Source organism: Mustela lutreola, chromosome 10 (genome assembly GCF_030435805.1).
Source record: "Mustela lutreola isolate mMusLut2 chromosome 10, mMusLut2.pri, whole genome shotgun sequence".
NCBI classification, from domain to species: Eukaryota; Metazoa; Chordata; class Mammalia; order Carnivora; family Mustelidae; genus Mustela; species Mustela lutreola.
The window spans coordinates 47,267,735-47,295,216 of NC_081299.1; the positions used below are offsets into that span (position 1 = coordinate 47,267,735).

Below are 27,482 nucleotides of genomic sequence, written 5' to 3' on the forward strand. Positions count from 1 at the left end.
AATAGACCAAACGTCTATTTTCCCTGGGGCTCCTGTGGGGAAATCTGAGGTGGGCACTCTGAGTCCTTGGGCCCTTTCATGCTGATTGGGAGGTGCTCCAGCTTGAGCCTCATAACGAGATGGATGCTTTTGCTCGCCAGTAGTGATGGTAGGAGGAGCAGGAGCAATGGTAGGAGCCAGCTACGAGGCAGGGGTGAGGGTGCAGACATAGGGGGGGGGCAGGGAGAGGGGAGGGGCAAGGGCGCCACTGACAAGGCTGGAGGTGGGTTCAAAGTTTGGACTGATACTCCTTAGTCTCTGTCTCTTGTTTCTCCCTCCTGCTAAACAGGCTGTTTGGGTGATTTTCAGCCCTTTGCACCAATTATTCAAAATATGCTCTAATGCACTTTCTTTGGGAACAGAAGGAGTATTCCCCATCTTCCTAGGCAAAAGTTCAGAAAGGACAGGGAAGAAACACAAAATCTGACCCCGAAAGTCAGAGCTTCACTGACAGAACCCAAGGGCTTCCTAGTCAAACTAAGAAAGCCAAACCAACCCTCCCCACCCACCCATGTGGAGGCAACTGAATGAGAGGAAGGAATACCAGAGAGCTATGCAGTGGCCATGCTTCCTCTGAGCTTCACATGTACGGGTCAGGCAGTGTTGCAGTAAAGAAACCATCTCCTTAGTCACAGGGTTCTAACCAAACGTAGACCAGTTAGCCAGAGGACTTTGGGAGGGGGTAGTTAGCATCCCCCATCTTGTACACACACACACACACACACACACACTCCAACAGAGATCTCCCCAAATGCGTACCCTGGCTTCCTTCACGTCCACTCCTTTTCTCAAGGATACCTTCACAAATTAGATCAGCTCCTGCCACAACTCAAGCGACGCCAGCCTGAACAAATGGTTCAGAAGAAACCAACAGCAGGGAACCAAGGAACAATGGGTTCCAGTGTGCACTCCTGGGGAACTTACCAGGAGCCAATGTCTAGGACCCACTGATTCTTCAACTCATTTCTCTGCTTCACCAAATGCACTGAAGGCAGTCGATACAGCTCAGGGCAAGCAGGAACGTCCTGCAACAAAACAGGTTTCAGCAGCTGCCCAGGACTTCCTGTCCTCACATCCTGGTGGAGTCACCATGAGCAACTGATTCTGACCTACCACAGCCACTGGCTGGGGAAACAGCACAGCCCCTGGTGCTGCCCAGACCCACTGCTCCAATGGGGAGTGCCCAGGGGGGTGGGCAAACTGAAAATACAGCTCCTGGATGGCTTGCCAAGAATTGCAGCTGGGGGGCACCCGGGTGGCTCAATTCAGCGTCTGCCTTTGGCTCAGGACCTGATTGCAGTCCTTGAATCAAGCCCCACATGCTGCTCCCTGCTCAGCGGGGAGTCTGCTTCTCCACCCCCCCCCCCAACTTGTGCCCTCTCCAGTTCACTCTCTCTCAAAAAACATAAAATCTTTTAAAAAATTGCAACTGGGGTGCAGGGGTGCAAGAGCTCTGGCTCCCAGGGTCCCAGACAGACCAGTTTCAGCCACTCACTGCTGACAAAATCCAAAGCAGAGAGACGAATGGTGGTGAAACCAGAAAGGAGTTATTTCAGTGAGGCCAACACCGGGAGACTTCACACTAGTGGCTCCAAGTCTGTCTCCAAAGTGCTGAAAATACTTCTAGGTGCCCATCAGGAAAACATGGGGCAAAGTGGATGGGTACGAGCAGGTGGGCAGTAAGGGTGACATCGATCATTATCTTGGGGTCAATCAAATGGGGTCTTGTTGGTGTCAGGGCAGCCCCTGTTATTTGAGGCGTAGTTTCTGTCCCCACATGGGATGCTTTGACCACAGGGTCTTTCGCCTGCGTTAACAGATAAGTAGGGAAGAACAACTTCATCAATTAGATAGTACAGACAAGTCGGAATAGAAGAAAAGTCCTCCTTCAAGTTTTGTATATGCTAAGAAAAGACTAGGAAGGACAGTGAGTGAGTTAATTCTGATTTTAAGGTGAGATTTTCCTCTTTATACCTTTTGCCTCCTTAGTTGACTCAGTGTGAATTACCTAATGAGTGTCTACATATATACTCTACCCTCTGGCCAAAACTTACCATTCTCAAGTACTTCCCACTCCTCATCCCCACACCTGTGCTAAAGTCACTTCCCTCTAGAACATCTCTCCCCAGATGTCACTTAACCAAATCCTGTTAGGATGTTTAAAGGTAGATCTCTTCCAAGAAATCAGTCTCACCCCTCACATTCTAGAGAATGATTTCTCATTTGTCTTAACACCTATTACCGGGGTGCCTGGATAGCTTAGCAGGCTAGGTGTCTGCCTTTGGCTCAGGTCATGATCCCGGAGTCCTGGGATCGTTCTCTCGCTCTCAAATAAATAGAAAATAAAATCTTTTAAGAGAAAAACAATAACAACAAAAACAAACACCTATTACCTTTGAAGTCTTTTACAAGCATTTATAATCAATTTCAATTTGCATCTTAGTGTCTTACCTGGGTTGGGTTTTATGGATCTCCCACTTACTTACTAGGTAATGGGTTTCTTATGGGACGAAATCAAGATTTACTCATCTTTGTGGCCCCTACAATGCTCAACATAATAGACACTCAACCAATGTTTGAATTAATGAGGCATATTTGCATTTCAATGTGTATGCTGCTAAAACTTTAGAAAGAGACCAAACGGTTCACTTTTTTTCCAAAATTTTATTTATATAGAATCTTCAGAATGTTTTCTTTTAATTGTTACCACAAGCTAAAATCTCAAAGCTTAAAATCAGATATTTTATGTCATTGTTTAGTACAGGGAGGAGTTCAACCATTTCAAGGAAAAGGTTTCAAAGCTGTATAAACATTAATATTTACAATATTCTTTAATACAGATTTGACAATGTGGTATCATATTTAAATGAACAAAATAGTTTAAGTCATTATATTCCATTACAGAACATTCCAAAATTCAAAGTAATAAAAGAAATCCATAAACACTAATAACATTTGGGGAAAACAGCAGTGCAACAGGTTTATCAATAATCATAGTAAACTTATATGATACTTATACATAATACACAATTTACAATTTACATATTAAATCCATAAATTTAAAGATCTATGACTAGTCTATTTAATCATGCTGGATTCTAAATACTATTTTATAATTCATAGCTCAAAACAAATGTTCTATGGCAAAACTATGAAACAGGAGTACAATCTATGAAATCATATTTAACATTCCTCTTAAAGCCTAAGAGACTACTCTAGGAAACCTCAAAGATAGCACATAAGGCATTTTTCCCTGAAATTAAAGTTCTTATGAATATATTCATAAATATATTCAAAAGAAGAAAATACAAACAACCCAGATACCATGAGTTAATTTTACCTTCTCGAATTTAGTTTGGTATACAGCATCTAGTATAATCACAGCTTATCTGGGAAATTTTTATTTTCTCCTGATTTAGGGGGTTAACATATTTATTCTCTGCCTTGTTCCAGAAAGAATTTAAGGTAGCCTACAAGATTCAGAAAATGCTGGAAAGCACAAATTACAGGGCAAATGTCAAAACAGAGAAAAGAGAGTTTTAAAGAACAGCACACATAAAACCATTTGAGAAAAGGTCAGGATTTGAGTAAGTTAAAAGTATATGACATTATTCTCCACAGTGATTTTCTGGAAATATTGCAAAATAGGATATTAATCTGTAAGAAAATTCTTAACTGCTGGTAAGCTGGGAATACTGATCAAGTTTGTTAAAATTGTATTAATCCTGATAGAGATGATGATAAAAATGTGCTTTTTCCTTTGTGCTTGGGTGAAGTTAAGTTTTCCCAAATGCCACGATGTAGGAATCTGGACTTACAGTGTCTTGTTATTGGTAGAGGGCCGTGTAGGTGAAAAAATTCAAAATTGGGGTACCCTTACTTAATTCCTACTAAGAAACTCATCCACTGAATGCCTGTTGATGACCCGAGCTAGGGAGCTGTATGTCGGGTGGTCAGGTATCCACAGGTCCCCTTGTCCCTGTGCGAAGAATCAGTCTGGAGCATCCTGCCTACAGCACTTCCCCCAAGTCCTCCAGGCACCTCATCAGGCCCCAGCAAGACAAACAGGGCAAACCAAAGAGCAGGAGGCCTGCTCAGGCTGGCTTGTCGAGGCAGCCACCGCCCTGCTGCCCAGACAGCTGCAGAGGTTCTGACCCTGCTTGTTACCCACATCACCGACCTCACCCCACTCCTGTGGGGGAAGTGAGTTTTGGAGAGAAGGCTGGGGCAGCACTAATCAGCTTCCATGAAATACGAATGGATCTGTTCAACTCTATCCTTCCGGCCTTGCTGTCACCAAATGCTCAATGAGCCATCCTGTACCTGTATTCTGAGAGGTAAGTAGAGGGAGTGGGGGAAAAACGGGGAGTGGGGCTTGAGGGAAATGAAGAAAGAAAAGGAGTGGTAGTATATGTGGCATGAGTTTCAAAACTATAAATTACAGGTCAGAACAAAAATATCTACCTGAAAGCTAAAACTAATCACTGCCTCCTATCTTCTTCGTGATGATGATTACTTCTAAGCAACACTCCTAAATTCTCTAAGTCTAGAGCTCAACAAGGTCATGACTGCCAGCTTTCCAGAGCTACCCTTCAGAATACAGGCAGGGCCACCATTAGATACCAGGCAGGCGGTCACCAGTACTTTTAAGGCCAATAAAAATGTTTTCATTTTTTTTAAATTCAGAAGGAAAAAAACAATCTTTTAGGTTGAGGACATGTTAATGTACAATATTAGACTCATTTTATACAAATGCAGTTGTAATGAATTAATTTTTAATTTTTTCTGGAGGAAGACAAAGAAGGCAAAAGTGTCTAAGTCCTACCTAATGTGGCTTTGGAAATAGTTCAAGAATAAAATACTGAAGGGGTAAGGACAGTCTGATCTTGATGATTTTATTCACTGGTTTTTCTTTTTTGAATGTTACTTTGGGATTAGATTTTTAAAAGAGCTAAGTCTGATATCAGAGAAGTATTAATGTAAAATTCCACCAGCCAAGCAGGAAAAGAAAAAAAAAATTAAGTTTATTATTTTATTATCATTGTGCAATCTTAAGAATCAAATCAGGATTAAGAGATCTGGATGCATCCAGGTCCTGTCTCCACTCCTATAAACATTATCAAAGGTAGGTTTTTCTTTGGGTCTCTGCCTCCTGAACCTCCCATGTTATACTGCCTCTCAGTTCCAGACTTCTGTGCTTCTCCAAGGTCCTGGCTCTGACTATCCTAAGTAGCCCAAGTTGGCAGTGACAGGAATGTGGGCACCTGCAGTGGCAAAAATGTTTTAAGAATATGTTAAGAGAAAAGAGAAACAGGGAGAATGAACAAGGGAGGAGAGGAAGAAAATACCACAAATTTTAACGTTCTAAAATTGCCGGGTCCAGAGGCACCTGGGTGGTTCAGTTGGTTAAGCGACTTCCTTGGGTTCAGGTCATGATCTCAGCACTCCCCAGCAGGGAGTCCGCTTCTCCCTCTATACCCCCACCCCCCCGTTCATGCTCTTGAGTGTGCTGTCTCTCAAATAAGCAAATAAAATCTTTAAAATGACACGGCCCAAGGGAAAAAAGGGGGAAGAATTTATACTAAAATATTACCTGTGGTTTTCCAGATAATAGGGTTTATATTTTTATGTTTCTGCTTTTTAAAAAAATATTTTGAGATAAACATACTCTAGCATCAGAAAAAAAATTCTCAGTTAGTATTACTTATAAAATTGTGCTCTCCAAACTGTAACCTCTGAGGATTACCATCTTTGAGTTCCTCACGGTATGGCTTAGGTTAGTAAATATCTTAACTACTGGCATGCAGGGGACCCAGATTGGAAAACAGAATTTTTAGCAATTTCCATTATTTTCCATCACTGAAATTAATCAAAATTGCAGGGAAATGTCAATCAGGAGAGCTATTTCATACCAACTTCTAGGATGTGTGCCACACATACAATGAGAAAAACGTGTCAAAAGGAAGAGTACCAAGGAATCAATTACTACCTTTCACAGAACTGCAGACTTTCTGTATTTGGAAGGAAAAACAAAGCCATAAAATTTAGACCTATGGATTATATAGGTGAGGAGCCTGGGGCCCAGACAGATTATATGACATTATCTCTGCCACAGAGGGAAGTTGGTAATAGAATTAGGATGAAGACTCAGGTTTCCCGGTGTTTGGTCTGCAGCTCTTACCTCCCCCAGTCGTAAAGGTAACTGTGTTATAAGTTATGTTTCATTGTTTATCCTACCTACATAGAGAAATGCATTTTAGACCTGGAAGATTGTCAGGAAGATAACTTAACCCTCAGGTGCACAAGAATTTAGATAGAAGTCAGCTTATATTCCCTACGCCCCCAACTCCACCACCATGAAGTCACAGGGTTGAGTCAAGACATAGGCAAGCCATCTAGAACTGGTTCCCTGCTCCCTCAAACACTGCCATATTCTTCCATGGCTAATGATTACAACCAAAAAAGGTAAAAATACAGAACCATATCCAGATAAGGTGTAAACTGTTTACTAGTAAGAGTGCTTGGAGGTTGGGTATAAATTGCTCTATGGCTCACAGAAATAAACTCAAATCTATCTGTGCAAATGAGGCAGTAAGATTGCTAATTTTACTTGAAAATATATTTAAATGTAAATCATAATTCTAAGTTTTGTTGTTGTTTGAAGATGACGTAAATAAGGCCTTTCAGTGTCTCAGGTTCACATACCTGAAAATAAATTACAAATGTTTATAATTCTCTAGAGCGGGGATTGGAAGATAAAGGCCAGCAACCCATTCTCTGTGAGGCTCATGAAGTAATAAGAATGACTTTACATTTTTTAGGGACTGTAAAAAAAAAAATAAAAAAGAATGTCTGATAGAGACAGTATGTGACCTGAAAAGCCTAAGTTTTTGTCTAACTGTCCCTTCACATAAAAAGTTTTGCTGACATCTGTTCTAGATTTAGAAAACATATGAAACCGGACTAGATATGTAGTATGTCCTAGAAGGTTTTCTTCTTTTTAAAATTAAGTCTCCAATTTAATATTTAAGCATTATTAAAATCTGCCTCTTTCTCCTGGCAGTAGGTAGTAGAAAAAAAATCTAGTTTGAGAATTATGATTATCTGTGTTCCGATTAAATGAGGTTTTATCACACATACCAAGTGGACATAGAGTTGAAGTTAATTATTTTATGTATCTGAAATCCATATTAAATGTTTCAGCTAGCTGAGACAATGGCACAGCCTCTATTATTATTGCTATAAAGTAAAATGGAAACAAAGATCTATAACCGAAAAACCGGCAATCTGATTCTCTCCGTTGGTCTCCTCTCTATGTTTAAGACTTTGGCCGTAGGCCTCCCCTGGCCTCCTGCAGCGTGTTGTTAGATTTACTGCGCCCCTAGTTCTCATCCATGTTCATTACTTCAGTGACCATCCATCCACATTTCATTTGCAACCAGAAACAAAATCTCACCAGAAGACACGGCAAAAATGGAGGTGCTCCTAATGAGACACAGACACGAGGTACCAAAAGTGGAATGACTAGTTTGGGGAGAAATAAATACTAGAGATACATTGCATTTATCAACCTGAATACACCAGAAAAACAGACAGCCCTTCAGAGTCCCCAGCAGCGCCTGCCGGCCGTGGTGGGACTGCAGACTGCGGCACACCCTGCTTCACATGGCACTCTGATAACTGCTGTGTGAAAAAAAGTGTCACAGGATTTATGTGGGAAAGTTTGGATTTTGATGACTAGAGAAAAAATACTAAAGTTGTGCCACCATTAGCTGAGTTACAATACTTTCAAGGTTATTACTTGCAAAGAAGGAGTCGAAATCAGAAGATCTTCCTTAAAAATAATTACATTAACAATTCCTTTGGACCCACAGCACAGTTCTCTTCAGTCCCTCCATTCTCTTCCTTGCTTTTATAATTGGAAAGGAATAAATTTTCTATTTGAGTTAAGAATTCTTCAGCAATGAAGCAATTAGTCACTTTGCTCAGAGTTTTCCTCAGACACTCCAAAAGCTAGTTAAAAAGAAAATTTTATATTTAAAACACAAAAAAAGCATAAGAGGGTTTGCATTACTATCATTGTTGTATCTCTTTCCAAATCTCACATTTTCTAATGCGCAAATGAGAAATAGTCTCTTTAAGCATGGTTGGTGATAAATTTATGATCAATAATCATACAGCCAGAGTGTAGGAGTGTAGGAGAAATGCTTAGGCTAGTTCCTTTATGATTTCATAAAAGGAGACAAACCTGAGATTTTAAGTGTGATGCCTTCTACTTTGGACAAATTTGTGACCTTTTTTTTTTTTTTTAGTAGTTACATTTACCAAGGGAAATAATCCTGTAGAATAAAAATCTGTGTGCATACAAAGGACTCTACAATTTCAAAATTAGGGTACTAGAGGCTGTTTCCTAAAAAAATATGCGTATTAATCTTCCAACAGAACAAAGTGGACTTAATAGAAGGGTTGTAAAAAATATTAAAAAGAAACTTAGTATGTTTAAGTTTTCTCTTCTTAAATTGCTACCAAGAAAAAAAAAGGTGTTGCCATACTGATCTTTAATTCTATACATATGGAAACAAAAAGTGAAACGAAAGAATTAAGGACTCTTACTTCTTACCAGAAAGTTAAATAAAATGACCACCTAAATGTAATTATTAGATTTATATTACTATTACTGAAAATGATCAATTGTTAAACCTAAATGGAAACGTGGTGCTTTTGAATTTAATGAAATGAGAAAAATGTTCTCCACTGTGTACATTAATCTGCTAAGAAATTAACCGGCTAGTACAGACAAATTTATTCTAAAATAGTATTATTTCTATATGCAAGTGTGTGCAACAAAACGCATTACTAATTATCTCTTAGAAATTAATTTCTGAAAGGAAAAAGCCATAAAAAAAACACAGAGAAAATGTATCCACAAAGCATTTGGCATCATGGGAAAACACATCAAGATGAATAGCTTTAGAATCTATGAACAATAGAACCAATTAAAACGAAGGCAGCTTACTTTCTGCAAACAAGTCAGGTCAGAATCCCGGCGAAAGATTTTATCCATAGGGACACTGCTGTTAGAAGAAATATGAAGACAGACTGATGAAACAAATACCATAAACTAATCAGTTTTGTAATAAACTGTCACTGATGCCATATATCATAATTTTATATTTAACTTGGGCTTTCTCTGAAACCTAATTTAATGAGAAACACTGCAGATGTGCAACATCTCAAACCACAGTACATACCTATGGGAGAGCCGATATTTTTCTATTATCCATCTTGTCTTTTCAAACACTAATCCCCACTGAGGTTCTTCCAGCATCTGCTGTACTTCAAATTTGTAAGGTAACCCTAGAAAAGCATAAAGAAGCAGACTGTCATCAACTATTTCTTAAATCCCCAATCTCCTTTTAATTACCTAAAATCCTCACCCTCGCAACTTGGCACACCGGCTGAACAGCACTTTAAACATAGTGGGCATTCATTAAATATTTACTGCCTGGCTGAACCTGGTCCATCAAGCACATTAATGCCAAGCAATTAATAATAATAAAGAAAAGTAAAAGTACCATTTGCATGACAATTATATGTAAGGAACTGAGAGGCAGGATGATCACATAATTTATATCCAAGCCAGGAGACCTTCTGAGTGAAAGGTGGCATTGTTAAAAACTGTGCCAGAACCATGAGCTTAAAATGACATTTAGCTAAGCTAAACAAGACATGTTCCGTCCCAGTGATTTGTATTTTTACACAGGTTAAGCCTACAGCAATGCTATAAGGTAGGCAGCATTACTCCTATTTAACAGACAAAGAAGCTGAGGTTGAGACCAGTGAAACAACCTGTGTAGGCTGGTGAAGTGGAAGAGGCTGGATTTTAAGCCCCAGCAAGTCTGCCTGGCTTCTGAGTCCACATTCACTTCACCTCCCTATAAGTGCTCATCTAACACGAGCCAGGGAATAGGGCTAACTCTGGAGAAGCAGCAATTGCACTTCTCTGCCAAGCTAAACTCTGGAGGAGAGGAGCCCAAGGGGTGGATACAATGCACACAGCTAGAAAGGAAAAGTATCACGGATGAGCCTACTTGGAAATTTCTCACATAACCTTCAAAATCCCCCAGTAACTTTATTTGCCGTGTATTAAAAGAAAAGCTCAGCTGATTCATTACCAGAAGTCAATACCATAAAAATAATGGTAAAACTTACATAATGCTTACTACATGACAGGCTTAAGGTGGTTCACATATATAAGGCCACTTAAGAGAACCAGCTACCAGTACTATTCCTAAAATAAGAACATAACCTGTTCATTAGCATATATATAATCACAAAGAAGCAGAGTCAGGATCTAAACCCAGGCAGTTGTGGCTCGAGTTTCTCTTATTAACTTTACAATATACTGCCTCTCAACTAAGTTTCTGTCAGTATAAGGTTTTTTGAGTAAATACAATGCCAGCAAATCAGAAGGCATGAAAAAAAATGAAAGGAAAAAACATCACGACTGTACTTCCTTACAATATAAGCGTACTTTGTCAGTATTTCTAAAAAGGCCTTTACCCCATTTTTTTTCAGGTGGATTTTTTTTTTTTCACATTTCAATTCTCCTCCATTTTACTTTTTCCCTCCAAAAACTTAGGAGAGTGACACATCACAGAACACAAGCTATTAAGCAAACTCCTTTTGGTGATGCCTATAATTTACTTGATATGCTCAATTACTTAATAAGCATCGACAACAATATAATCACAACTACCTATTGAAGATCTATTATTTGCTAAGCACCTGACATATATTACCAGCAGTTTTTACAACTCCCCTGTAAGCAAGGTAGTAATTTTTTTAAAGATGACAGAAGCAGACTTCTGCTGAGTGTGGTGATGATGACACAGGCCTCAGTCCCAGGACTCTGAGATCATGACCTGAGCTGAAGTCAGATGCTTAACTGACTAAGCCACCCAGGTGCCCCAGCAATGTAGTAATTTTTTCTCATTTTAGAGATGTGGCGAAAGGGAATGAGAGAGGCTAAGTGTTCTGCCCAAAATAAAATAACCAGTAAATGTCAGAGCTGGGGTATGAATCCAGGCAAGCAATTCCTATTCTTAATGAAAGTCAAATATAAGAATAAAAAATAATGTGTTTTCAGTCTGTACTGGTGGAAAACCATGAAAACACACACACACACGCAAGTGCGCGTGTACCATACAGCTCTGTTTGGTAGTAAGAATACTTTTCTAAGTTAAAAAAGTGGCACTAAAAGCAGTACAAATTTCCTTTTGTACTGAATATTTTTTTTTTAAGATTTTATTTATTTATTTGACAGACAGAGATCACAAGTAGGCAGAGAGGCAGGCATAGAGAGAGAGAAGGAAGCAGGCTCCCTGCTGAGCAGAGAGCCCGATGTGGGACTTGATCCCAGGACCCTGAGATCATGACCTGAGCCGAAGGCAGCGGCTTAACCCACTGAGCCACCCAGGCGCCCTGTACTGAATATTTTTAAGTCATTAAAATATCAGAACACTAATCATTAAGTATATTGCCTGCCTATTACAAGTACAGAAAATGCTTATCCATTAGAGACATTTTAAAGATAGAATTTGGGTATATACCTAAAAGGAAAAAAGAAAGGACAAGACAGGACAGGCAAGGAAGAGAGAACCTAAGTAAAAAGTAAACTTAAAAGTAACACAAGGTATCCTATGGCTTCTAGAAACCTTTAATTTGTGAACCAGAATGTTTCCAAGAAGAGCAAAGTGAAGAACCTAGGATTAAGACCTACTAAGCAGGGTGCCTGGGTGGCTCAGCGGGTTAAAGCCTCTGCCTTCGGCTCAGGTCATGGTCCCGGGGTCCTGGGATCAAGCCCCACATTGGGCTCTCTGCTCATCAGGGAGCCTGCTTCCTCCTCTCTGCCTGCCTCTCTGCCTACTTGTGATCTTTGTCTGTTAAATAAATAAATAAAATCTTTAAAAAAAAAAAAAAAAAAAAAAGACCTACTAAGCAGTGTTAAGAAGCATTTAAGAGACAGTTCTGCCCAAAAGAACTTTCCTGCGATAATGATAATGTTGAATACTGTTTGTTGTGCAATGGCAGCTTGTGAGAGCATCAAGTACTGTCCCCCTCTCATCCTTTCAAGTGTTCCCTGCCCCTGCCTGGGGTACTTTCTTCCTCACATGCACTGGTCTGTATTTCTCTCAAATACTAAATCTGTACCTTCTACAAATCTCCAGAGTTGGGCTCTCCATGTAGGTTTCCACTCTCTGGTACAGTTTAGCTGCATTTGTCTGCCCTCTGTCACCTCACCTCAGTCTGCAGCCTCTCGGTGGGGTTCTCCTCCTGTGTCATATCTGGAAATTCTGTTAAGTTGGTACGCGAATTCAGGGCTCCCCTCATTTGTTTTCCATCTCTCAGCGATCATAACCCCTCACTGCCTGATGTTATGACCTAAACATCACTGTCTTACACATTTGTCCAGTTTTGTGGCTATTTCAGATAGGTCTTTTGTTACTTCCTTTGGGCCAGAAGCAAATTTCTAGGAACTGAATTTTAAATTTCACTGAATTCTAAATAATTTGTAGTCTTATGTAGCTCGTAGTTATTTGTATTCTCTGTATACTCTGAGTGCATCAGAATATAGGCTCACTCCCTAAATCCAGCAGGCCGTGAGATGAAAAAAATGATGTAAATTGAGAATGAGCTAATTGTGATTACTCCTTTTATAACTTTTTATAAAATTAAATTTTTATAAAATTTTATAAATTGGGCTAAAGAATGTTATATACATGTGCTATTTGGACTGAAGTTAGTGTCAGTACTATTTGTTCAATTAAAAACCAGCAGAGCTAAAAACCAGCTGACCACTTCCTAGATGCAAGGCAACTGATTACATGCTGGTGGGGTTACAGAGATGAAGGCAGAGTGGGCTGTTTGAGGTTCACATTTTAGAGAGACATGCTAAATAGATACATTAAAAGGCAAAAGCACCATGGAGGCAGGAAATAAGTGTTACAGTTGTGCAGGTGTACAAAGAACAGAGCAACTAATTGCAATGACGTGAGGGTCTTTGCCAAAGAGATAGCATCTAAGTAACAACATGAAAAACAGTGACATTAATTTGTTAAACATTCACTCAGTACCTGCTTTATGCCAGGCCTTGTGCTAGAGACAGAGGATAGAAAAACGAGTGTAATATCACATCTACCTTTAAGGAGCTCATGAGCTAATGGGAACCTGAGTACAATGTGCAGTGACAGCATCTAGAGGACAGTGAACTCTCAGAGCAGCAGTGGTAAGGATAGAGAATAGAGAGTAAGCATCCTACAGATGTCACTGTCTCTTCCAGTCTTTTCCTTTCCGTACACACTTGCTTCTTCCATTCCCCTCCTTTACCCAGTCTGCCACACCCACTCCCTGTCCAGCCAGAGCTGACTGGACCACAAGTGAACACAATTCCCAAAGGAACCAAATCATGTGATGGATTAAGCCCAGCACATTCTTTTTTGGGACAGAATGGAAACTAAGAGAAGGAAACCAGTTGGCACTGTTAAGCCTAAAACTGGGAGGCCAAGGAGAGCAGGTGACAGTGTGGTCATTTCTCTTTGTTTTTCCCATTCAAATGCCATTGCAGAGAAAGCCAGTCTGTGTTCGTAAGAAATTTCCCGAGAACAGAGACTTTGTGTATTTTGCTTACAGCAGTATCTCTAGTACAGGCATACCTCAGGCTATTATGCTTCGTTTTACTGCACTTCATTTCATAGTTACTGTGTTTTTCAGGAACTGAAGGTCTGTGGCAAACCTATGGTCAAGCATGTCTATCAGCAACATTTTTCCAATAGCATTTGCTGACTTCATGTCTGTGTGTCACATTTGGTAATTCTTGCAATATCAAAATATTTTTATTATATTTGTTATGGTGATTTGTGATTCCTGACTGACCCCTTGAAAGATCAGATACTGGTTAGCGTTTTTTAGTAAAAGTACTTTTTCAGTAAAGTATGTATGTCATTTTTTAGACATGATGTTACCTCACACTTAATAAACCATAGTACAAAGTAAACATAACTTTTATATGCACTAGAAAAACAAAAAATTCATCTAACTTTACTGTGATATTTACTCTAGTGGTGGTCTGGAGCCAAACCTGCAATATCTCGGAGGTAGGCCTGTACTTAACATGGACATTGCTTGGCCCAAGCTCTTCTCCACATTGTAATCCTTTTGCCCATCGGTCATGGTAATACAGTAGGGGCTTGAATCTAGAAGGAAGTCACCAAAGGTAAGAGGATAACTGCACTACATGGTGTGCAAACAGTGATTCCCTATTTGAGGGTACAAAGTTTTCCGTCACATAGCTTCACGTAGTTGTAAATTCTTTGGTATATAAGATTCAAAGAAATCAAGGTAGGAACAGGGTGAAGTTGTCTTAGTTGAAAACTTACGGTAAGAGCCATCTGAGCTAATTTCGTCACTTATAACCAGGCAGGTAATCTGGGAATAAGGTAAAGGATTGTTTTGATTATAAGGACTAACAATCATTCCAATGAATTTTGCACCGCCTCTGGAGAAGTAACTCTACAATAAAAAGAAAAATATAATTAGTCTTGACTGCATAAATTTAAAAATCAGTATTTACCCATACCAACATCTTAAACACCTAATGGAGGAAAAAGGAACAAAAAGTGTGTTAAAAACCTCACATCCAAACAGCAACTAAATGAAATATGTATCATTCCACACTTGAAATTTTTCAGGTCAAAATGTGCTCAACCCAAGCAGAAATGACCCTTATACAGATCACATGGCCTGCAAAATCTGTATCATGAATATGTTTACAAATTATTTTCACTACGCTTCAACTATAATCTTTATCAATATGGTAATAATTTATTAACAGCAGCCTACAGCAAAAGCATTCACCCATTTAACATAAACTATCAGAATAAAACAAAACTTCATTTTTTTCCAGAGATGCAAAATTCACTTGTATACCCAGTCCCTATCCTAGTTGTTCCCATCAATTTTTTTTTTAAGATATTATTTTTATTTGAGAGAGAGCATGAGCAGAAGAGGGGTAGGGGCAGCAAGAGGGAAAGAATCTCAAGCAGACTCCACGCTGAGTGTGGAGCCTGACGTGGGGCTCAATCTCATGACCTTGAGATCATGACCTGAGCCAAAATGAAAAGCCAGACGCTTAACCAATTGAGTCACTCAGGTGCCCTGTTCCCACCAGTTTTTAAAAGCTCTCAGAGTACTTATTACTGTTACTTAGATGGTTTGTCTGGGCTAAACAAAATAGCTGATTTCCCAGATGTTTAAATAAACACATATTATTCTTCTGATCAGAAAAAATGCAGTTATTTCAAAACTCCAGATGTAAATAATATTAGAAATGCCAACACTCTGCTAGAAATGTTAAAAATACATTTATTTAGTAGAAAGCAATGAGGGAGGAGAAAAAGTACAATTATTTACACACAACATCACATAAGACCTAGAGGCCCACCTGGTATTTGGCTTGAGTGTCAATATCTCGTAAGGAAGGATTTGGATCAAAGGCAGGATGGGAATGATACCATCCAATAACACTATAGCCTCTCACAGCCAAGGTCTCTGAGGCCTGTGTTTGCGAGACAGGATCCATCTCACACTGTAGTCCTGTACTCAGACTGTTACAGGGCTCTGCTGCACAGACCTATAAAAGATTAATCCTCATACAGTTATCCTGAAATCCTGTTAATTCTCTTAAAGTTTTAGTTCTTCATATGTAGATACAGAAACTTTTTTAAGCCAATGAAAGTAATTAACAGTATCACAGGTAGCCTTTAACTTGCAAATAAATGACACCAAAAGTATGGTTGTATGCAGGAACTCAGAATCCATTTTTCTACTCAAACAAGGCCTAATAATAATTGTTAGTTTTCCAAGTTAGTCCATATAATATCTGACAAATACAGTCTTTCAATGACTCCCATTATTTATGATAATAATTGCAACAGAATCATGCACACCAAGTTTAAACTATAGGGTTGGTGCATGTTTCCTGGCCTTTTAAAGTAGTTGTAGCTTTTTATTGGTGAAAGCAATGAGGAGGCCTGGCTGGCAGTGTGCCCTTTCTCGATGGTAAAAGGAAACAAGTGGTCAATAAACAGAACGTTAGTTTACTCCTGGGAATATCTAACCTACATTTGCATAGTCTCATTTCCATCACAGGTAAAAGTCTATATTTTAATTATATCCATTGAAATCGTTAAAAATATTTGGTATGGTAGCAGTACTAAATAATTACATTTTTTTACAGAGAAAACTTACTTCAACTATTTTATCAACTTCTGAGTATCTTCCTCCTAGCAGACCAATCACTTCTGCCATAGACACATGAGCATGCTAAAAAGAAATACAAAACAGGCTTAGCCCAAACATACAAGTCCATCTGACAAAAAAATCAGAGTAAAACTCACTTATTACAAGAGACTCATTTACAAGTATGGTAACTATGCTTTTCAAATACAGTAGCATAGCAGAGGAATCAGATGCTAGGCTCAGTGCAAAGAAATTTAGGATTTCAGATTTATCTTCACTGCCAGCTGAGAAGCTTTGAACCAAATATTCAAACACTCCAAGATGCTGTTTTTAAATTTACAAAATAAAGATACCATTTGTTTTCCTTACTCAGAAAAGGTATCATAAGGACACAAAGTAAAAAAATCACTCTGGGTCCTCCTACAGAAAAACGCCCGAAACAAACACAACTATTGGAGGTCTCTGGAATTTAGTGCCAACAGAGCCTCCAAACTGTAGGAGTTGTGGTTTGTTGCAGTTATCTAGAAGGCCGCAGACAAAGGATACCAGAAAATGAATATAGGGTTAATGATGATAAACAGTCTGCAAAACTCACATTAATTTATTTTCTCTAAAATATGGAAACATGCAATTGTTTGGCTTTTCTCCAAAAGAAAAGACTTATTTTTTAGATTCCTTGTAAAAGAGGATAGTTAAGATCCAAAATACACGTCTTCCATACTCTCTCTTAAGCCTGCAATAAAAATACACAAGAATAGAAATCAGAGTAAGTAAACACAATAGATTATCCTTACCAAATCCATTATTAAAAGTGCTTCTGAAGCCACTTTCACCTGAAATGGCTCCTGAAATATAAAAAAAAAAAAAAAATGGGGGAGCATAAAAATAGAGATTTTGTTCTTCCTCTGGAATGTCCACCCTTTCCTCCTTCACATGTCACACCAAGTTCTCATTCTCAACCAAGGCTCAGCACAGAACAGAGATTTTTAAAATATTATCATTCAAAATCCTAGCATGAAGAAATACTCTTTCATTTCCCATCTGTATCACTCTTTTGACCCTTAATGCACCTTGCTTTGTCCAATCTTTCATATGCATATATATCTTGCACACACAGAAAAATAAATACTTCATGTCTAACGGGGCATTATTTATGACTATTCACTGATGCATAATAGTACCTGCTTTTCTTCACTGAAAAAATTACAAGGTATCAGTTGGAAGGGATCAAATGAGCTACAAAAGAAAAAAAAAATCACAATCTCAATAACATAGACCAAGAATCACATTCATTTAAATTAGAAAATGTGCATCAATAATCTAAACCCCAATTATCAGAAAAACACTAAACTAGGAGAATTTCTTAAGGACAATTAATTCCATACAACCCTTTTGAAAGAAGAACTGGTTTTTTTTTTTCAGACTCAATAAAAAAGATGGGAAATGACAAGACCTTTAAGAGAAAGTATTCTGTCGCCTTAATTTCTTTTAATACCCAAAGAAAAGAAATAGTAAAGTACCCACACCCTGACCTACACTGAAAGCAGGTTTCAAAAAGTTTGAAGAAAATGTAACTAACTCCCTGACAAGACATGGGTAAGAAAGTTCAAGAAGGAAGTTTCTCAAAAACACTTGTAAGTACAGTATCAGCAGAGTAGGGACTCAACAAATCTTTGCTGAATGAATAAAGAACAAGCAGTTCTGCTAAAGAAATTAATGTATATAAAAAGCCCTATGATAAACCTTTTTTAAAATGAAAGAGTTAAAAAAAAAGACAAAAAGAGGGGCACATATGGGTATAATACAAAAGCATGTGTAAATCTGAGAGAAATGTCAGAAAGGCTTTTACCAGTAAAGAACTGAGATTTGAGAAAGATATTAAGATCAATTAATAAGGTTTCTTTAGGCTATGTCCAGAGAAAGAAAGAAAAAAAAAAAAAAACCCAAACAAGGAATATGTTCATGTTATTCGACTGGAAAAGAGCAGGACTATTTAGTTCCTATTTTACCAGAGACTGTTAGTGCCAGAAAAACAGACACTTCATATCCCAAGTGCCTAGAACAGTGCCTGATACATAGCAAGCATTCAGAAATACTTGTTGAATGAAGGGGAAAGATACTCAAATTAAACAAGCGCTTCATCAACATGAATAAAAAGAACAGGAAGACAGTGTATGCATCCCAGAGGACTAAAGAAGCATGATGTGAAACCCCACTATCTTGTTGGAGGAAATATACAGAATGGAAAAATTTACTAGAGTGCTATGAAGAGGCAATTATTGCAATGGCTTGTTTTCATTTTATTTATTTTCTGAGAGAGAGAGCAAGAGAATGTGTGCATATCTGAGGGTAGAGGGGAGAATCCCAAGCCAGCTCCAAGCCTCGCACCAAGCCCAACGTTGGGGCTCCAACCTGGGGTTTGATCTCATGACCCTGAAATCACGACCTGCTACCAGGTGCCCCTGGGCTTATTTTCAAAACACAAAAAAAGCAGAATTTATTTTTTAAAGATTTTATTTATTTGACAGAGAGAGAGCACAAGAAGGCAGAGTGGCAAGCAGAGGGAGAGGGAGAAGCAGGTTCTCTACTGAGAAGGGAGCCAGATGTGGGGCTTGATCCCAGGACCCTGGGATCATGACTTGAGATGAAGGCAGCCATTTAACTGACTGAGTCACCCAGGTGTCCCAAAAGCAGACTTTAGAAGCAGAGAAATTAGATGTATATATTGGGAAATTCTGGAAAAGATTATTAAACAGCTGATTTTGAGCCTTTAGCAAGTGCAGAGGTGACTACTAAGAATAATAATAATGGATCCAGGAAAATATAAGTCATGATAAGTAAATCTAAATTTCATTTTTTTAAAAAAGATTTTATTTATTCATTTGACAGACAGAGATCACAAGTAGGCAGAGAGGCAGGCAGAGAGAGAAAGAGGAAAGCAGGCTCTCTACTGAGCAGAGCGCCCCGATGTGGGGCTCAATCCCAGGACCCTGAGATCATGACCTGAGCCGAAGGCAGAGGCTTTACCCACTGAGTCACTCAGGTGCCCCTAAATTTCATTTTTGAAAGAACTGATTTGCTAGTAACTAGCAGACTCAGAGATTCAAATATATTTTATCTGAACATAAGCAAGATATCTGTTATGCTTTTTCTTTTGCATAAGATGAAAAAACACAGGTTAACCATAGCAATGTGGAGCTGACTGAACAATGAATAATGTCTAAGGCTTATATTTATCTTAGTTAAACATTTTAATCAGTAGTCAATGACAGAAGAGATAAGCCTACTGAAATGTTTTTAATTCAAAGCTATGAAGGCTAAATGAGAAAAGTGGATCTGAATTCAGAAAGATCCTGACAAACTAGAACAAGGGCCTAGAAATGACAATAAATATGCCTCACATTTAAATTCAGAAAATCAAATGTCTGGATACTGGATGAGGAGTCCTAGCTTATGGATGCCTATCTTTTTTACTTAGTTTTCTCATTTAACTCACTCTCAAAACAACTGTAAGTTTTAATTTTTATTTTAGAGAAGTGATGTGTAATGTAATGGTTAGCAGTATGGATTCTTAAACTCAACTAACTGGATTTAAATCACAGCCTTACCACTAACAAGCACAGGCAAGTTTCTCAAGCTCTTTGTGCCTCAGGTTCCTCACCTATAAAATGGGAATGATATTAACTACTGCACTGAGTAGTTATGCGGATTAAATGAATTGATATACATAGAGTGCTTAAAACATAGCTAACTAACAGTGTTAGCTATTATAATCACTGCTTTGTAAGTGAGGACTGAAGGCTTAAGGCTTTATGTAACTTACCTAGGGACATACCCCTGGTTAATCATCAGGGGCTCTTTCCACTGAAAATGACTTAGTGCCATTTCTAGATATCTTGTTTTAAAAGGGACACTGACAAAACTATAGTCTATTCAGTGGGGCATCTGCAGAAAGTAAGGGTCTAGAAAATCAAGACATTTAACTTACTTGGTGACCTTAACTGTTACAAGTTACAAATACCAGATTATTCAAAACAAGAAACCTTGCTAATAATCGGCACCAACCAAAGAAAAGTCATTCATGAGGTTATCTGTTTATAATGTCTAAGAAGATGAATGACTATCTGTCATAATTAAGGCCCCTTTACAACATATGTTGGATCCTATAGTCACTAAACCCAAACAAATTTAAAACTTTTGCTTAAGATCTTCTAAACTGATAATCAGGGAAATAAAAAATTTCAAAAATTTTAGTATTTTTTGAGTTAATATGAATATAACGTTGTTATATCAGATATTTTTCCGCATGCATTTCCTAATCATTGTGGTAAGTTAAAAAAAATTGTACTTATATAACACTATACCTTTTTGTTGGTCTTGGTACTTTTGAGGATTTAACAGGTTTACATTTTTCCTCTTTTTTTCTTGCCAATTCCTCAGCAGAGAGATGCTAAAACATAAAACACACGTTGATCAAAAAGTCCACCAGCCAATGAGAGGCAGAATTAAAACAAAAATCAAACAACTCTTTAAACCATATTTAGGTTTAGGCATGGTGAGACTAAGATCAACTACATTGACATAGATGTGTCTCACCTTTCTACTAGCAAACTGAAATGCTGGATCATATATAAAAAAATTGTTCCAAAATTTACAGCCACACCAAGCTTAAAACTTATTCCTTCTCTTGTTTTGCCTGTTTTAATTAATGGCACCAGTCACCCAGGTTAAAAAATCTCAGAACCACTTGAGTTCCTCCTCTTACTTACTCCCTATTTCTAGTCACCAAGTCCTACTGTGTTGAGTTCTCTTTCCCAACCAGAAGACACTGAAACATAATGATAAAAAGCACAGATTCTGGAGACAGAATGCCTGGCTCTGCTACTTACTGGGTGGCCCTGGACAAGTTACTGAAGCTTTCTGTGCTTTAGTTTCCTTACCTTTAACATGGAAACACATATAGTAATAACAATAATACCATGGTATTACTGTGATGACTGATTTGATTAATGTTTATAAAATCCTGATAAAATTAAGTACAGAACACATCCCACTTCTACCACCACTCTTATACTCTAGCCCAAATGGACAATGCATCTTTTTTAGAACTTGGTATTTTCCCTGTCTATACCTTTGTTTATACTGCTCCCTTGGCCTGGAATGTCCTCATGTACTAATTTTCCTACTAATCCTTTATGTCACAGTTGAAATATCACATTTTCTGTGATACTCCCTAGACCACACCCTTTGGGGAAGACCTGATATTTCTTAAAACCAATCTTATGGAACTTATCAGACATCATCTTTCCTTAATCTAGAAATTAAGTTCCTTCTAGGCAGGTACCCTGCATTGACTAATGCCATGCCTGGACTGGCGCTTGGGTGTGAGGCTGGGGGCAGGGAATGGGGAAGAGAGAAAGAACATCTCGGGGGGGGGGGGCGCGGGGGCACTTAAATCCAGGAAGAAACAATAACATTTACTAACTGGTATATGCAAGGCTTATTAAGTGCTTGTGGGACAATATTTTAAATGATGTATCAGAACATCATTCTATAAACGTTTACTGAGGGGCGCCTCGGTGTCTCAGTGGGTTAAGCCTCTGCCTTCGGCTCAGGTCATGATCTCAGGGTCCTGGGATCGAGCCCCTGTCAAGCTCACTGCTCAGCAGGGAGTCTGCTTCTCCCCCTCTCTCTGCCTGCCTCTCTGCCTGCCTCTCTGCCTACTCGTGATCTCTGCCTGTCAAATAAATAAATAAAATCTTTAAAAAAATAAAAATAAAAATAAAAAAGATAAATAAATGTTTACTGAAATGAATTAGGCATACCAACTTACTGGAAAACCAGCAGATACTGTTGAACTAGAGACCAGAATGCAGAATAGATAATTAAAATACAGAAAATGAACCAAACTCCTAGTTAAGTGTACTGATGCCTTTATTTTGTTATTTCTTGGTGACCTTTGGACAATAAAATTAACACAGGGAGGATACACACACACACACAAACGAGTATAACACAGGTGGCATTAAGATATATAAATACTACTGCCAGAACAACTTTCACTGATAGCTATTTGTAAAGGTCAAACTTACCTCAAAAGTTTGTCCTTCTAAGTCTTTTGCATCACACCAATTTCCCCATGGGTCTCGGACCCTACGTCTCCTTGTGCGCTGGGGTAAGCATTAAAATAAAGCAAAAGGTTAACAAGGTTAAGTTGGAGAAATTAGAGCACACTAATATATAACACCAAAATGGTATTTTTCTAAAAATCAGTTAATTTCTTCATTGAAATATAATCTCTGATCAGCAATGCCTGAATAAATTTTATTTTATTAATTTATGCTTAATAGCACTCTGTTCAAAAATAAGTCAGTAGTGATTTTCTGAATTTTACTTGGATTTCTTCTTGAATTTTCATTTCTCTTCACCTTTAGGAGCTAAAACACTAGGACAAAAGGTATTTTTAAGACCAAAAGAACCACCAAGAAAATGACTTCCCTTTCAACCACTTGTGATAGAAAACTTGCAAGAACCCACAGCAAGAGGTAGAATATTGAAAACTAGGAGCAAAATAATTATTTCTCAGTCTTAGAAAAGGAAAGATTGCCTAGTGGATACAAAGAGAAAGAAGTACAAAGTTAGCTGACTGAATTACTAATACCCAGCTTTGTAAACCTCAATACTGAAGCCTTTAAAATGCACTGGCTCAGAAACTAGCATATGAAAAGCACCAATTCCAGCAACTACCATTTCCAGGATCTAAAAACATTCTTTCTTACTAGAGTAAATCTAGATAGAAATGGTTTACAGCCTAAACACCCTAAAAAAAATACCCACTCTATTAGTGGCACTTTTCTTCATTTGCCTCACCTATTACCAATTTAACCTATTTCATTAGTAAAACCAGTAAGAATCCAATATGACTCTGCCTTTTAGAGGACTTGCAGGATCACCCATTTTAAAAATAAGATTCATGAATTGTGAGATACTGTAAAAATTCACTAACCTCAAGAATTAAGGAAAGGCTACAAGAGTTTGGATAGCTATTCTAAAAAGCTGAATCTTAGAAATAAAAAATTAAAAACAAACTGTTATGCTGAAAAGAAATAAAAAATTTAAAAAAACTCTTATGCTGAAAAGAAATAAAAAATTTAAAAAAATAAATAAAAATAAAAAGCTGAATCTTAAAAGTAAGACTTAAATAAAGTAACTGAAAGAGAAAAATGAGCCTGACTGGATGGCAGTAGAAGACATTCTAGATACAGAAACCAGAACCAAGCAGTCTAAGAGCACGCAAGCAAAGCACAATGCTTTCGTGTCAAGTCTGCCAGTGAGCTGTGGGTATTTCTCATTTTTGCCCTTTCAAAAGCTAACGTGGGGGCGCCTGAGTGGCTCAGTGGGTTAAACCCTCTGCCTTCTGCACCGGTCATGATCCCAGGATCCTGGGATCGAGTCCTGCATCAGGCTCTCTGCTCAGCAGGGAGCCTGCTTCTTCCTCCTCTCTCTCTCTCTGCCTGCCTCTGCCTACTTGTGATCTTTGTCTGTCAAATAAATAAATAAAATCTTAAAAAAAAAGTGAATAAATAAAAAAAATAAAAAGCTAACATGGAACTGAATGGGAACCAGGAAAGTGAATGCCTAAGGTGAAATATGAGAGAGAACACGTTCCTTTGTTAAATAGCAGGCGAGAAGGCAGCACACCTGACTAACAGGGCCAGGAGCAATCTGGAGAGATTTCTTAGCGAGGGGTGGCTGCTTACCACAGACTGCAGACGCTGTGCAAGCTGGTATGCTTCCACTGTATCTTTTCGGTCTCTGACTCGTACTTTGTCAACTGGTGGTGGCCTGTTGTATACAGCCTGTTCTACCGGAATTCAGGAGAAACAAAACAATCTATTATTTTCTGAAACTCATTTGTTAACTAGGAAGACACATCTACACTGACTGTAAGTTATAAGCCAATGTCTAAGTTCTGTTATACCTGAGCTTCTATCTTTCTCTACAATCACTTGGAAGTTCTCAGTAAAAGTAAGGCTCTTAAGGAAATCCCAGTAAAACAGGGTATTCGTGAGATGGGTAACGGAATTTCTAACTAAATGAGTGCTAAGCCCACTTCGCTGAATTCAAATATCTAATACAGAAAACATGATTTTGCTTTTGTGGCTGAAGAAGCTGTGACACTAGTTTTCTTGAATAGCCAGTCCCATATACAGTGCTTGGGGTAACAAACACACTGAAATGAAGGACAGACCACAGGGCAGACTGTGAATTTTCTCTCCTACAAAATAAAATAATCTCTGAAAGGAAACTTTCTGGTTAGCTGTGTTCTCTTATACATACAATATAGAATATACTTTTCTGAAACTATGGGTTACAAAATTCTAATTAACTTATCACTTTGCAACTATGGTTATTATCGTTTTTAAAAATGTTTGTGTCACGTTAATTCAATAAAAGTGAAGAATACATTTAAAGTCATGCATATTCATGGACTTTAAATTTGAGAAAAACTAGGATGAAAGAAACTTTCTTCCATGAAAAATATTTTGACACTTTTATTACACTTAAGTGTAGAGGCTCATAAATTATTTCCTTTATTTAAACACTACTAGACAGTATTTCTAGCATTAATACAGATTTTACAAATTAAATGGGCCATTACTAGATTTTTCTTAAAATGGCTTTACTTTTACGTGACAAAGAGCTGCATTGTTAAATTATTTCTACTACTTTGACTATTTTTCCTTTTCATACCACCACTTTCACAGCAAGTTATAGGAAAATACAGTTTAATCAACAGAAATCTGTTTTAAAGAAACAACTCAATGATACATTTACTTCATAATGTTGTAATATCCTCCTGAATTCTCTATCTATACTAAATCTGCTTGAATTTTAACAAAGAAGTTAATGGGTGCTCTAAGGATAAAAAAATGTTGTGTAAAAGATGTTGTTGGGTTTTTATTTTTACCACATCCAAAATTGATTGCTCCTATCAACTCGAGGTATGTATGAATCCGTCCAATACAATTAACATCCCCACAGTTCTTCAGGCCAGGACGTACTGAGGTCTTATTTAAGTATTTCGGTTTGCATATCTCCCTAATTAAGAGATGGAAGTACAGTTATTTTGGATAAATAAAAACATGAAAAAAAGATTTCTGGGGAAAACTTCTGATATTTGAAATATCTTAAAAATATACCCCCTCTCAATCTGTAAATATGTAGTAAAAACAATGCTAATACATAATACCCAAGTGTACTTTTTCCTGAAATATCTTTAAATTATACAAAATCGTATGAGTATAATGTAATTTTTATTAAGTATTATTTCTTTCCCATATGAAATGTAAGAGATTCCAGTTATCCCAAGATTTTAAAGTTAGAAGCTTTGTCAACAGATCCAAATTCAAACTTCAATGTTTGAATAAAAAGGGCACTCTGATAATAAATCTACAGTATTTACTATTAGGCTTTTCTTATTTTTAATATATTACTTAGCTTCATCTACTTTTACTTTGCTGGACAGTATATTTTAATTATAAGCTAACTTACAAATGCTTAAAAGTTTTATATTGGTTTTTAAACATTACACCAATAAATATCAAGAGCTTACTCTCCCTGGAAAACAGAAAGAGATATGGGGATTTCAAAGGAATCAAGAAATGCCCAAAGACTATGAAAAAATTAAAAAGTTTACATAATAAAATGAATATTTACTGAATATACTTACTATACCATAGTAGATACAGGTTAAGAGTAATGGAGTACTAATAATAGCAAAAATGCTTATACCAGTACTAATAGTTATCAACCTTAATTCTCATAACTCTACAAAGTAGCATTTATTATTCTTATTCTTATTTTAGAGAGCAGAAAACTAAAAATTAGGGGGATTAAAGTACTTGCTTATGGAGGTTAAAGTGGAGATTTATATACAGACATCATAAACCAAGTATTCAGATATATCATATAACAGGTATTTCTTATTTAATCTTTATTTTATTCTACAAATATTTACTTTGCATCCTACACACCAGGCACTGTTTTAGGCACTAAGGATCCAGAGATGAATATAAAGTTCCTGAACTTACATGCTAACAGAATATATACAATGAATAATATCTATTATATATGTATATATATATATATATAAATACATACATATATATAAATAAATATATATATAAAATACATAATGACAGGCAGCAACAAGTTCTAGGAAGAAAAAGTAAGAAGGATAAGGGATAGAATGAGAAAACTAGGTGCAGACTATTTTAGATAGGGTATTTAAAGAAGGCCTATGCAGAAACCAAATTTAAAATCATGAGTTCAGGGCACCTGGGTGGCTCAGTGGGTTAAAGCCTCTGCCTTCAGCTCTGGTCATGATCCCAGGGTCCTGGGATCGAGCCCCACATCGGGCTCTCTGCTTGGTAGGGAGCTTGCTTCCCACCCCTACCCCTCTCTGCCTACTTGTGATCTCTGCCTGTCAAATAAACAAATAAAATCTTAAAAAATTTCTTTTTCTCCTAACAAAAATTACTATTAAAAAAATAAATAAAACCATTTTTTCTACAGACATTCAGGGAAGGCAAAAAGTAACTTGTGATGTAGAGGGTATTGGAAATTCCACTGAGGGGCACCTGGTGGCTCAATGAGTTATGCACCGGACTCTTGGTTTTGGCTCAAGTCACCAAAATCTAAGGGTTGTGAGACAGTCTCACAGTGGCCGGTGCTCAGCAGGCTGTCAGCCTGGGATTCTCTCCCTCTGCCTCTGCCCCTTCCCCCACTTGCATGGACTCTCAAAAAAAAATGAATATAACCATGGTTGGGGGGGGGGAGCGGAATTCCACTAAAAAGTTTGAGATACCAGTGTGTTTTTACTTCACTTCAATCAAAGGAAACCAACTGCACAAATGAAGCCAAGAGAGCAGGAATAAGCAGTGTAACCAGCTTCCAAAAATCTATAGGAAATCTAAAAACTGTCTTGACTTAAAGATTGCCCAAATCAAGTCTTTAAAAAGAGCTCAGCACTAGCAACATGATGCTAAACAAATGGAAGGCTCCTGGGGGCACCTGGGTGGTTCAGTAGGTTAAGCGCCTGCCTTAAACTCATGTTATAATCCCAAGGTACTGGGGGATTA

The 27,482-nt window shown here is 37.8% G+C and overlaps 1 protein-coding gene and 1 long non-coding RNA gene across 7 annotated transcripts in view; both read right to left on the minus strand.

Moving 5' to 3' along the window:
• Positions 1 to 944: 944 nt before the first annotated feature.
• The window catches only part of MYSM1 (Myb like, SWIRM and MPN domains 1), a 44,593-nt gene continuing 18,055 nt past the window's right edge, over positions 945 to 27,482 (minus strand). The window contains exons 9-21 of one of the 6 annotated variants that reach the window (XM_059135369.1): positions 25,310 to 25,440; positions 24,099 to 24,202; positions 22,431 to 22,508; positions 20,703 to 20,788; positions 17,520 to 17,574; positions 17,133 to 17,183; positions 16,348 to 16,422; positions 15,542 to 15,730; positions 14,478 to 14,610; positions 9,291 to 9,396; positions 9,056 to 9,110; positions 7,889 to 8,052; positions 5,044 to 5,303 (exon numbers count right to left, since the gene is read on the minus strand). In XM_059135369.1, coding sequence (XP_058991352.1) covers positions 5,159 to 5,303; positions 7,889 to 8,052; positions 9,056 to 9,110; positions 9,291 to 9,396; positions 14,478 to 14,610; positions 15,542 to 15,730; positions 16,348 to 16,422; positions 17,133 to 17,183; positions 17,520 to 17,574; positions 20,703 to 20,788; positions 22,431 to 22,508; positions 24,099 to 24,202; positions 25,310 to 25,440 — 1,372 coding nt within the window. In that variant the 3' untranslated portion in view covers positions 5,044 to 5,158. Of the gene's footprint in view, positions 1,065 to 5,043; positions 5,304 to 7,567; positions 8,053 to 9,055; positions 9,114 to 9,290; positions 9,397 to 14,477; positions 14,611 to 15,541; positions 15,731 to 16,347; positions 16,423 to 17,132; positions 17,184 to 17,519; positions 17,575 to 20,702; positions 20,789 to 22,430; positions 22,509 to 24,098; positions 24,203 to 25,309; positions 25,441 to 27,482 lie in introns of those variants that run through there. The other 5 variants (XM_059135368.1, XM_059135371.1, XM_059135373.1 and 2 more) reach the window with 5 other exon arrangements.
• Positions 10,584 to 14,471, minus strand: LOC131808976 (uncharacterized). The gene is made up of 2 exons (XR_009345014.1): positions 12,033 to 14,471; positions 10,584 to 11,817 (listed from the first exon to the last, which is right to left on the minus strand). It is a non-coding gene; the product is annotated as an uncharacterized LOC131808976 (long non-coding RNA).